The 12,127-nt window shown below is 35.9% G+C and overlaps 2 protein-coding genes across 3 annotated transcripts in view; one reads left to right on the top strand and one right to left on the bottom strand.

The window, feature by feature from the left end:
• The window catches only part of LOC133839946 (uncharacterized), a 48,719-nt gene that overhangs the window by 35,277 nt on the left and 1,315 nt on the right, over nt 1–12,127 (bottom strand). For both annotated transcript variants that reach the window (XR_009894157.1, XR_009894156.1), the window contains exon 2: nt 5,738–5,832. The gene's annotated coding sequence lies outside the window, so the exon portion shown is untranslated. The remainder of the gene's footprint in view (nt 1–5,737; nt 5,833–12,127) is intronic.
• LOC133846456 (uncharacterized) lies at nt 1,236–1,993 on the top strand. Its single transcript, XM_062281449.1, has 2 exons — nt 1,236–1,417; nt 1,475–1,993. Exons 1-2 carry the CDS (start codon nt 1,358–1,360, stop codon nt 1,808–1,810), a joined length of 396 nt encoding a protein of 131 aa, XP_062137433.1. The 5' UTR covers nt 1,236–1,357; the 3' UTR covers nt 1,811–1,993.

Raw genomic sequence — 12,127 nt, forward strand, 5'->3', positions numbered from 1 at the left:
ACGCACAACGCCTACAAAATCAGCAAAGAAAATGAAGCAAACAAAGTCTAGTGTAGTAGGCTATAGTGTTTTTATAGTGTTTATCAGTATCTAATAATATTCTTAACGATGTTTTTTAGGTTTGTGGGTGGTGCTGTATGGTCCGGTAACCGCGCATTTCAATTTCGCAAATCATTATTGTTTGGGTTCAATGCGCCTACTATGGAGAACTTCCGAGTCGGACATGATTTCGGATGCGCCTCCTCCTCGCTGGCTCATTGGCAGTCAGGAGGTATGACATATTATTAACGATTTATGTGTCTAGATAATGGCTATTTGTGATTTTACGGCTAAAACGCACAATCACTTGGCAAATAGTTTGCATTCACGCTGTTTTTCCCAGCAACGGAAGTTACCGAAAACAAAACTGTATAACAAAAAGTTAAATACACGAATAACGAAAGCGCTACCAGGTATTTCCCCGAAAAAAATGCGACAGACTCAATGGACAAAATTCACTTGAATTAATTCGAGTTTTGAATTTTTGTAGCCTCGGTCTTGTTGACTCTTGTTCACTTTGGAAATCGATGACAACGCTTGACGTCATTGACCGTCCCTCGGCCCAGTCATGCCTCTTTCCTCTTTCATTTTCTGTGACCTACATGTGTAATTTTAGGATTGGCAGGACATCTTTAAAAGCGAATTAACTGCTCCCAATTGGCTGATGACCTGAAACTTCCACTGGGTCAAGTTACAAAACTCAGTATGGATAATATGAATTAAACAAGTAAGAAAGCTACAGTCAATTGTGGTCGACTCTGAGATACCCAATACCCATTATTAATGAAAGCCAAAAAAACGTGATATCAAGTTATGTATTTGGTATATTATTATACCAACATATGCTAAATATACCATAGAGGGCAAAATATACCGTATTGTCAGTCATAGCAACTAAGACCCGTAGTATGTTGGCGTATTTGATCTTGCTAAAGTATCGCTTAAATAATTTCTACAATTTTTATCTGATCGCAACGAAATTTTCAGGAATCCATAAACACGGACGCTGATCAAGAATATATGTACATATATTCTTTACAGAGTCGGAGATGCCTCCTTATCCCTGTTACATATATTTCCTGTAGGCACAAAGTTAAAATACCCTTTTACCCTTTTTAGAAGGTATAAGAACAATCAACATAAATGAAAATGGAATATTAATGAAATTATAATTGCATGTTTGCAATTAAAATAAACTTAAGCTTGAATTAAAATTTCAATATATATCAAAATGCAACGATATTTTTTATGTATATTGAAATAGAAATGGAATTTAAATTTCTAATCAATATTCTCAGTTCAAGTGGAATTCATCGTAATGCGCATCAACTTTATTCTCGTCCTTCTACAATTAATATTATTAAATCTAAACTATCATGTGAGTATTCTAAATTTGGTTTTACTCCGTTAATAAGTCATTTAATCGTTCTCAAAGGACGCTGTTGAATTCAAATTCACGAATTTTGTTTGCGAAAATTACAACGAATCGTGGGTTACTCTGAACGAGTGTCGTTTACGGGCTGTTAGTCGCAATAGAACCATTATGAATTTTAATGCGACGTTGCATCATAGCCTTAATAATATTGTGATTCAAGCGCAAATGTTTCGGAAGGCCAATGGATATAAGCCATGGCTTTACAAGATTGAAGTTGACGCATGTCGGTTCATAAAGAAACCATATAATCCACTGGCTATTATAGTCTTTAAACTTTTTAAGGACTTTTGCAACTTTAATCACACATGTCCTTATGAGGTAAGTCGCATTCCCTGAATTAACAGCAAACAAAATAAATATTCGTTGTATATTCTAAAGGGTCTGATACTTGTAAAGGGATTCTATCTCCGATTAAGTATATTACCACATAATATACCAACTGGAGACTATTTGGTCGTACTCAAATGGTTTTTCTATAATAATTTGCACTTTACTTTAAATCTGTATTTTTCATTTGTTGAGAACTTAATATGAACATTTTAATATTTGGATGAAAGGTTAATTAATCGAATTTTGCATATTAAAAAACGCTTTGTACACAGTATACCACTTGCAATAAAAAGCTTTTTAATTGTACGAATAAAGTAATTTCAGATAAATGCATTTTGAATCTTCAAACGAAACAGCGCTATGTCTATCTACATGGGAGTTCTGTTGAATTTTGTACTTTTAAATATCTGCTACAATGTAAGTATCCAAGCAAGAATTATTAATAATTTCAGTATTTTACAATACTAACTACTGCAGGAAGCTTTGATATTCACATTAACGAATCTTGTATGCGAAAATCCCAATAAAACCGAGTATACCATACACGAATGTCGTCTAAAGGCCGTTGCTCGCAATCGGGCTGTGTTAAATTTTAATGCTACTTTTTATCATTACTACAATAATATGATTCTTCGCGGTGAAGTATTCAAGAAAGCAAATGGCTATAAGCCATGGCTCTAGAAGTTCGAAATTGAGGCCTGTCGTTTTATAAGTAAGCCATACAATCCAATCGCAATTATAATTTTTCGACTTTTTAAGAATTACTCCAACTTTAACCACACATGTCCCTACGGAGTGAGTAAATGTTACTATAACTTTTTATTGTCTATAATATTTTCTTGTTTAGGGTCCAGCATACGTAAAAGGTGTTTATCTTAACAGCAAACTCTTACCAAATTATCTTCCAACGGGAGACTATTTACTAGTATTGGATTGGATATTTGGAAAAAACGTAATGCTCTATATAAAAGCGTATTGGACGTTCGTTGAGAATTTAATATGAATATTATGTATCAAATGTTTATAAATATAAACATTTATTTGTTAAAACAAACTCATCAATTTCTGCTAATGAAGTAAAGCGAAAAAATTCATTAAATGCTTTTTAAAAAAATTGCAAACTTTATTTAAAACTCATTAATATGTTGAACAACTACGTGGTGTTTTTGCTTCTGATATTTGATTCATCAAATATTGCAAATGAACTTTGCAGGAGGCTGTTTCAACATTACATCAACTTCTGAATGATGTTGTTATACGGGGTCAAGATATTTAAGAAAGCTAATGGCTTTACAATAGAAGTATCGAATATTGTATATTCGCAAAGAAGCCTTAGAATCTAATTGCAATTTTGATATTTACACTTTTTAAAGCCTATTCAAACATCAACCTGTCCCTATAAGGTGAGTACCAAAGTTTGTCGTTTATTTGAGTATTAAATTAAACAATACAATACATTTTTTAGGGTTCATTTGAACTGAATATTCTACGAATAGTTGAAATGTTTAACTAAAGTTTATCTTACTTTAGTTGAGGTTTTTTTGTAATTGCAAATAATATTTAATCTGTTTGTTCAAGAAAAGTCTTTGATCAAAGTATTTAGGGTCCGGTTTACGCAGAAATAAAAACTTTCATTTATAAAATTTATTGATTATTTTTCTCTGTCATCGTTTGTTTTGCAATTGATTTCCAAATTATAATAAATATGCATAAACCCAGTTTTCTCATGATTACGCGGAAGTAGGCGACTCACACAACATTTATATGTTACACTTGCGTAAAGATGACCACAAAAAAATGAATAATAATAATAATAATCTCAGAAATACACCAGAGGAATTAAAGCCAATGAGTGCTTTAAAAAATCCCAATAAAAATAACAAGAAAGCTGCTTAAATTATGCAATGAGCAACCAAAAATTAATGTGTAAGAGGCACACTTCTCAGAAGTTTCACAGCTCAGTTAATGTGAGCTTAAGCCGAACCAAGCAAAGTAAGAAGAAAAAGAGATGACAACAGACAACAGACAACAGACAATCGAAAATTGTTAAGTATCATTAACAAGAAGAAAGCTCTGGCTGGTTACAGTTATGTGCAATTTATTGCATTGCAAATAAATAAAAGAAATTACCGGAGTGTTAATGCTGACTTATGCATACAATTAAATGACAAAAGCATCAACAACATGGCACAGCACAGCACAGCAAAGCAACCAGCCGGAGTCGCAGCTGTAGCAGCAACAATCGTCCACGAATTAGGCCAAAATAATATTAGCCATTGTTGTGGGCAAAAAAAAGCGTCATATTCGGCCTTGAAATACTTGGGAAATGCTACATGAAATGCATAAAACTAATGCAGATAAATACTAATACAATACACAATAGAGCAGCAGCAGCAGCTGAGCTTCGCCTCTGGGATTACGAACTCACTCGTTCGTATTCCTTGATTTGTGTAAATATTTGTGGTTTTGGCCCCAAGTGCTGCATGCCAATTGAAGTGGCTTCGAGCGGTCTAAATGTACAGTTATTCACAGACGGCGCAGACGGGTGGCGGCGGTTAACCAGCCGCAGCTTCAAGATAAATTTAATTAATGATGATTTTTGTTGTATTTTCGTTCGATTTACCGGTTTTTGAACTTTTCCCTACGCCCCAGTAGTAGTATCTCAGTTTCTCTCTCTCTCTCGCTCTTTCTCTTGCTGTCTCTTTATCAGCATCTCGTTCTTGCTCACACGTACAGAGACTCTCTCCATCTCTTTTAATTTATGCAGCTGTTTCTTGTTCATTTCGTTTCGGTTTCAGTTTTGTGAAATGCATTTCTCTGATTTGCGGCTTCTCCTTCCCTCCCTCCACCTTCCTCCATTCCTTCATTCTGTTGTTTGCACCACAAGAAATGTGTGTCAAAGGCTCTACAAATAATCCTTGCTGTTTTGAATACACTATCAAGTGTTTGCTAAAGCCCCACACAGAAATTGGGTCAAGTGTGTGCAGTTTTATTAGCCATTAACGAGTGACAATGAACGGTTTTATGGAAAAATCAAGCAGAACATTTGATTCAATTAATAAACAAGCCGTGAAACTGTTTATTGCTGTAATTGTATCTAATGTTTACGTTATGGCTAAGCAATTGATATGTAACAGACCATCTGTCTGATTGCGCTCGTCAATTCTTAATGACTTTGGCTTTGACTAATGCCGCACATAAGCGAGGGTCGTTCGTAATCACATGGAAGCTAATTAATTGTCTATGATACCGAGTAATCATAAAATGTCAGTGAACTTGTAAGAATAATCCATATGTGTAATAGTTATGATTGCACACCCGAATAAAAAAACATTAAATGCCCAAAGTAGTAACGCATTAAAATTCATTGCTAAAAACACTCAACGCACTGTTGGGCTTACTAATTTTTGGTAATTTTGGTCTTTCAACTTGTAAGCAACCCTGAACTGAACGATTCTAAAATATGAGACAATGCTGCAAAAATTGGCATACATAGTTGTGTTGCTTATTTGTTGGTTGGTATTGTATTTTGTCGAAAGAAAATATCATCATTGAGATTCCGCTAAATATCAAAGGCAGCAAGCAGCTGTTGACTGAGTTTATTTGGTTGTTTGTTGATATGAATATGCATGCCATAGAGCCATATAAAAATAACGTGTGTGTGTGTGTGTGGCGCCAGGCACAAGACACACGCACATCGTTTTTTGTTATAGCAACATAACAAAAACAAATAACATAGATGTATGCAAATGAGAGACGCTACACAAATTCAATTTTCAATTTCAGCGTAATAAAAATAAATGTTGCATACTTTCAGGCCGCCACAATTTGCCAGTAGGCTTAGCAAAGACACAAACCCCCGGCGAGAGAGTGGAGAATGAAAACTTGGCAACAGCTCATACGTAATCTGTGGAGTTTGTTTTGTTAACTTACGGTTCTGCTTCGATGGATTTCAATTTGGCCACATAGTTGGATGGTATATAGCCCTCTTGGCGCGACTTCTTGCTACGCGCTAGCCACCAGTCACCCTGTAAATAAATCAATACATCAATATGCGATATCAAAAATTTGTATGGTAGCTTATTTAGCATGAAACAAACAATGAGATAAACCACGCTAAGTGGCCAGTTATCGAGGGAATTGTTATTTATTTGCCATTTAATTGCACGAGATAACAGCTTCAATAAGCATTGTGTTTATTTTTAGATACACGAATGAGCTTTACGACTCATAGCAGACAAAACAGACTAACTAACTAACTGACTCAACGGCGAATTTCCTTATAGAGATTGTAGCTACATACATTTATTTCAAGTATACTATAATCGTTGGCAAAATCAAAAAAGAAACGATCAGCGTTTGATACAATTGTGTGCATCATTTAATTATTTAATTTATCGTATGCTTAAATTAAATGTCTTCCCCCAAACTATATTTGGCTTTGAGTTGAAATATGTCTTTTGGGGGGAATGCGAAAGATACGTCAACAAACTATATTTCACCAGAAAATATATTTCTTGTGTTTTCGCTGAAATTTAACAATTTAGTGATTAATTAACTGGCAACTCAACTGGCTGCCGGGTTGTTTTGATTGCTATTTCTACTATCATTGTGTTGTTGCGGCTGTTGCATTGAACAACATTTTACACGAGGCTTAAACAATAATTAATTTGGCTGTCGTCAAGGGAAATAAAAAATTAAAAACGAATGCGAAATCCGAATGAATTAACACTCATTCGTATATTATTTCGTGGCTTCCATCTCAACAGAAAATTGTTATGGCCGTTGGCAGCGTTGTTGGCCACAAATGCGAAACGTGTTTTGCAGTCATTTGATGGGGGCCAACGTTAATAGCAACTACAACAGCTATATAGAGAGTTATGTTTTTTTTTTGGGCAGCCATCGGTTGAGGTGAGTTGAGGTTGAACACACTCTCCACACACACTTTTCTCGACACCACTTTGGCTATCGACGGCATGGGCACTTGCCATTCGCATTCGCATTCCCATTCCCAGTAGTTGGACATAGTTCATATTTGTATGGGTTGGTAATAAAAATTCTCTTGATTGTTGACTATCAATTTGCAGTGGGCGACGCCGACGGTGACGACGACGACGATGGCAAAAGCACAGCTGTTAAAAAGTCGCACTCACGCAACCTGCGACCAGCAATAACAATCAACAATACATAAACATAAAACAACTACAATAACAGTAACAACAAACAAACACGGACTGGGTAAACCACAATTTCGTTATACCCTACAAGACCATAGAAAGCAAATGAATCAAAATGACCTTATTTCATTCACTATAGAAATTATTAAAATAAATAAAACAAATTTCAATAATTTCAAATGGTTTAAATACATGTTAAGGATTAATGATTTTACTAAAATAAATGAACAGTTAATATCTGAACATTTGAAAATATTCCTAAGTATAAATATAAATAAATAAATAATAGTAATAATATATTTCCATGTTCATAACGAGAAATGTTTACAATGCAACGTTCGGTATTTTGCCAGGGTATTTGATATTCTATCAACACTGCTCCTATTTCGCTCAGTTTGGTTTTTCTCTGCAAATTTTTATTACATATTGTGCTGTAGGTTCGTGTAATTTACCATTCACGCATTGGTTTTGCTTCGTTACAATTGGCGAAACAAAAATAAATGAAAAGAAAGAAAATAAAAGTTGAAGGAAAAAACGAAAATTAAATTAAAACTTTATTCATTTGGCAGTTCGTACGTTTTGTTTGGTTACGCGCTTTCCCAGTTTTGCTTTTTTGTTCAAGCTTAACACAACTAACAGCAACAACATTAACAACAATACCAACAACAACAACAACAACAACAAATACAACAGCGACCACAATAACTGAAACTGGCTTTTGCCAAATTTGTGCAGCGTTTTTGGTTTTCGATTGGACAAGATAAAAGCAAAACAGTTAGATATATTCACATATTCACCCGAATATCAAAGAGCAAACTTGTTTTTTTTTATTGATGTAGTTTTGTTTCTTTCTTTCTTGTTTTTTTGGTTTTAATATTATTAACACTAAAATGTAATTGAGTTTCGTATCTCGTCCACAACAAAACCAAAAGAGAGCGGGGGACGGGAAGGCGTGAACCGCCCAAGTCAAGTGCTGTGCTATCATTAGCCTGCGACATGATTATGTCTGCGGGAAGGTCAATGAACAGACATTTTTAGGGTTCATTGTTTATTTGCTCGCTGCTGTTGCTGCTGCTTTGATTTTTTCACGCTTTTTCTTTCACTCACTCTTCTTCACAACTTTCCTCCCGCTTCTGCTGCTGTCCCCATCTCTTTCTCGCCTATGCTGTGTGGTTAGTTGTAAACATTTCTTTCCATCTAAAAATGCATTTCATAATCGGTTGCTCATGATCATGTCTGCAGCTATATATATACAATCGATATCTATATTTGTACTCGCAAATTACGCCTTGATTCCGATGAAAATTAAATTGATTTTTTCGCTGTTCGCTGTTGAAAGTGAAATACAGATTATATTTCAAATTGGGCACACATGACGAATTATTTATTTTGTTGCAGAACTCTTTTCACTTCACGGACTGTTCGCTGCCTTTCATAATGATTGAGCGAGCCGCAGATTTTTACAGCTAGCCCCCCATGCCAGATAAGCTCCCAAGTTGACCCAAATGGACGACGACGACGACGACCACTTAGACAACATTCTATTTCTCTTTCTTGGCTGTCATTGACGAACTTGAAAAGAATTGCCGGCGATTAAAATCAGTTCTGGTAGCAATCTTTTTTTTTTCTCTATAGCTGTTAGCGGTAAGCAGCTGGTTTGTTTTATTAGCCCTTGAGCATAATCTCAGCAGTTAAAATTCCAAGATAAAGCGATTGAGAAGCGTTCTTTAACATTAGTTTTTCGTAAGTAAAAAGTTTACTCATTTTTAGTCTGGAGTCTGAAGAATTTCAAGTCACATTAACATGTTCCACACGTCTCTGCATAATCCCTGGCTAAGAAGTTGAATAGCCAATAACTTGTCAGCTTGGCAAAAAGGGAGTGCAACGGTATTTAGGGTAATCTCTATCTAGTTGGGGGAAGCAATCCTTGAAGGGTTTCATTTCGCTTCCTGCTGTTTTGCCACAAAAGAGCCAAAGCCGAACCCATATGAGTCGCCAAGTGAGTTATTTCTTCTTTTTTTTTTTGCTTTTTTGGTGTAAAAATATGAAAGCGATTCTCCTCTTTGGCTGAGCTGAGAGTCGAGAGAGCTTCACAAAGAATGCAATGTGCAAGCGACAAAACTGCACAAGTGACTGACTGAGTGAGTGAGCGAATGAGTGAGTGAGTGAGAGAGTGTGTGAGATGAGTGTGTTGTGTGCTTATGTGATGGTGATGGTGAGGTTGTTGTTGTTGTTGTTGGTGATGTTGCTGTTGTTGGTTCGCAAATGACAATGAACAGAAGAGACGGCGGCAAACGACGTCGCTGACGAGGCACACCCATAAAATATTTTAACATACAATTTTGATTTCTATGCATGACGTTGAGCTCAACTCAAGATGTTTGGTGTTGTTGTAGAAAAAGTTTATAAAAGGAAGCCGGGACAGCTTTTTTTTTTGTGTTTTGTTTTGTTTGCAGCCGCTATGGCAAGTTGAAAGTCTTGCTGTTGTTGTCGAAACAACGGCAGCAACAACAGCAGCAGCAATAGTTGTTGTTGGTGTACTTGTACTTTAATTAAACGCTGTAAATGCTGCTGTCCCCACATAGCTACCGGAAACAGCCGCGAGCTGCTGGCTGATTACTCTACTTTGTTGGCGACAGCTGCCACAACCAAAGAGACAGCAAGCAAGCGAGATAGAGAGAGAGAGAGAGAGAGAGGGGAAAGCGTACGTCTTTATGGCTATGCTGTGCGTTCAATTATTACAGCGCTACGAAAATGCTGCAACGTGAATGATACCAAAAAAAAACAACAGAAAAAAAACCGTTGTTGGCCATTCCACAGCAAGTGCGCAACACTTGGCCCAGAGCCAAAGGTGGACGTCATGCTTTTAGGCGCCGCTGCTGCCACTTGTCTGAGCAGTCACCGAGTCAGCGAGGCGACCAACTACCTTCCGCCTCTCGCCTCCCTTCCTCCCACACTCGCCGCTCTGCTCTGCGCTGCTCTGCTTTTAGTCAGATCATCCTATTCCCCCATTTCCCATCTATCTTATCTGAAGGTGGTCATGGCTGTGCTGACGTAAACCTCTTTAAATATGCATGCACAAATAAATAGAAAATGTTTGTACATCTGAGTTGAATGCGCCCTCTTCTGTCACAACACAATCTGAATTGGCCGGCACTAGATCGTTATGTGGGCGGTCGGGAGGTGTGACCTCCATGGGGCCTAATCATAGAATTTATAGAAATATGCCAAACATCTCTGACTCAATGCCGACTGTTCGCTGAGTGCACGCTCTCAGCCTCAGTCTCAGTCTCAGAGTCTGTCTGGTCTGGTTTTTCAAGTGGAGTTGCAGTTGCTGCTTTAATTACAGCTTGAAAATAACCAGAAATTAAACAACTGTCGACAGTCGAAAGCTGAATGCCCTTTTCAGGAGTTGTCACAAATGAATATTGCATAAAAATCTATTACATTTATTATATGTATTTGGTTTTTCGCTATGTGCCAACAAGTTTTTCCAGCTGTCAACTACTACAACTAATTAACTATTATGCCTTAACTATTACGTTTTCTAATGACTTAACGAGTCGAGTTAACTCGAGTTAAACTAAGATGTGTAATCTATTTGTGAGTCATAAACTTGCACTCTTTATGATTAGAATGTGAGATAAGAATGTCGTCTCTCTTTTAGTTATGTAAACAAACTGAGTTTATCTTTACTTCAAATCGATTTCCCTTTAATTGTATAGTATAACCGGAATACTAGATAAGCTGTTTAGTATATACTATATATTGTTTTTAGTATGTATGTATGTAAACAATTATATTATATTCTTACAGTAACTAGAAAGCAGTTGTAATGCTACTCTTAGTAAGCGTATTCAAACTAGAGAGCAAATAAAAAAAACCAACCAGCTTGAAAATTGCCAAGCGCTTGTGCATGGAAAATGCAGTCTGGCTTCAAAGTTGGGGTTGCAGCAGTTTGGGGTTTCGTTGACTGCTTTTTCAGAGCGTGGTTCAAGTGGCAAGTGGCGACTGCGTTGGCCGCAATTACAGTGTCTGGTTTTACTGCCAACTCAATTCCCCAACCTCCTCCTTCTCTGCTTCCTCCACCCACAGAAGCGCAAAAAAAAAAACGACGATGACATTGAAACAGTCGAGAGAAAAAAATATCAAAAGAGAAAATAAAGAGTTTGCAAAATTGTTGTTGGGGATTTGTTATGGTTTTAACTATCGTGACGCATACACATAGCTCAATGCTTAAAGTGCCAATTGAAAATACAGAAATTTGATGTGAAAGACGTTCAACGTTGAACACGAACGAACAATATGCGATTGCCAAACCAAAATAACAAAGAATTGCACATAACAAAGTAAATTACTCAATAGAAAACTGATTTTTATACAACCAACAACAAATAGTTGATGAAAGTATAATTCAATACATTTGTAGTCTGTTAATTTTCTCACAAATTAACGATAATTATATGTTATGAAAATATCAAAACACGTATATTTTGATATGTATTTCGAGAAACAGGGCGGTACTATGGTCACTCCAAAATAAACGTAGTTATTTTCAATATTTTCAATGTTTATAAAAATTAGCTTGTTACAAATGGGATATATCAATAAAAGAATATGGGTACTCTAAAAACAAATTTAAGTATTAAATTGTTATTGATAAAGAATTGCGACCATATAAAGAAGATATATGTTTTCTCTAATATAATACGAAATATGCAAATAATAAGTATGATCACCTTAAAATAAATCGAGATATTGAGAATATGTGCGATTTTAAATCAGCTATTAAAACACTATTGGAAATGAATTCTGTTTAACAAAACCAGAAATATGGTCACTCTAAAGTTCAGTGAGATTAACCAAGAGCTGTTAATTAATCACATCAGCTTCTCATGAAAAGTCATTGCAGTCAGCTGAACATATTCCATATTTAACATGGAATTTGCATGAAGAAAAGTTTTCATGATAAAAGAAACATTAAAATGGCATGCGATGCCTTGGAGCTCCAATGAATCGAATAATTAAAATGCTCACGAACTTTTTAATAAACTCGTAATTTATGCATAGTTCGGCAAATGCGCGACGGTTCCAATAGGATTTATGGCTTTCAAACAAATGTCTATTAGTGTGTGTATACTTATAC

This window comes from Drosophila sulfurigaster, chromosome 3 (genome assembly GCF_023558435.1).
Source record: "Drosophila sulfurigaster albostrigata strain 15112-1811.04 chromosome 3, ASM2355843v2, whole genome shotgun sequence".
NCBI lineage: Eukaryota > Metazoa > Arthropoda > Insecta > Diptera > Drosophilidae > Drosophila > Drosophila sulfurigaster.

Coding starts and splice junctions, on each gene's coding strand:
- LOC133846456 (XM_062281449.1), top strand. CDS start 1,358: ATGCGCATCAACTTTATTCTCGTCCTTCTACAATTAATATTATTAAAT. Junction 1,418..1,474: donor TATTAAATCTAAACTATCAT/GTGAGTATTCTA, acceptor TCGTTCTCAAAG/GACGCTGTTGAATTCAAATT.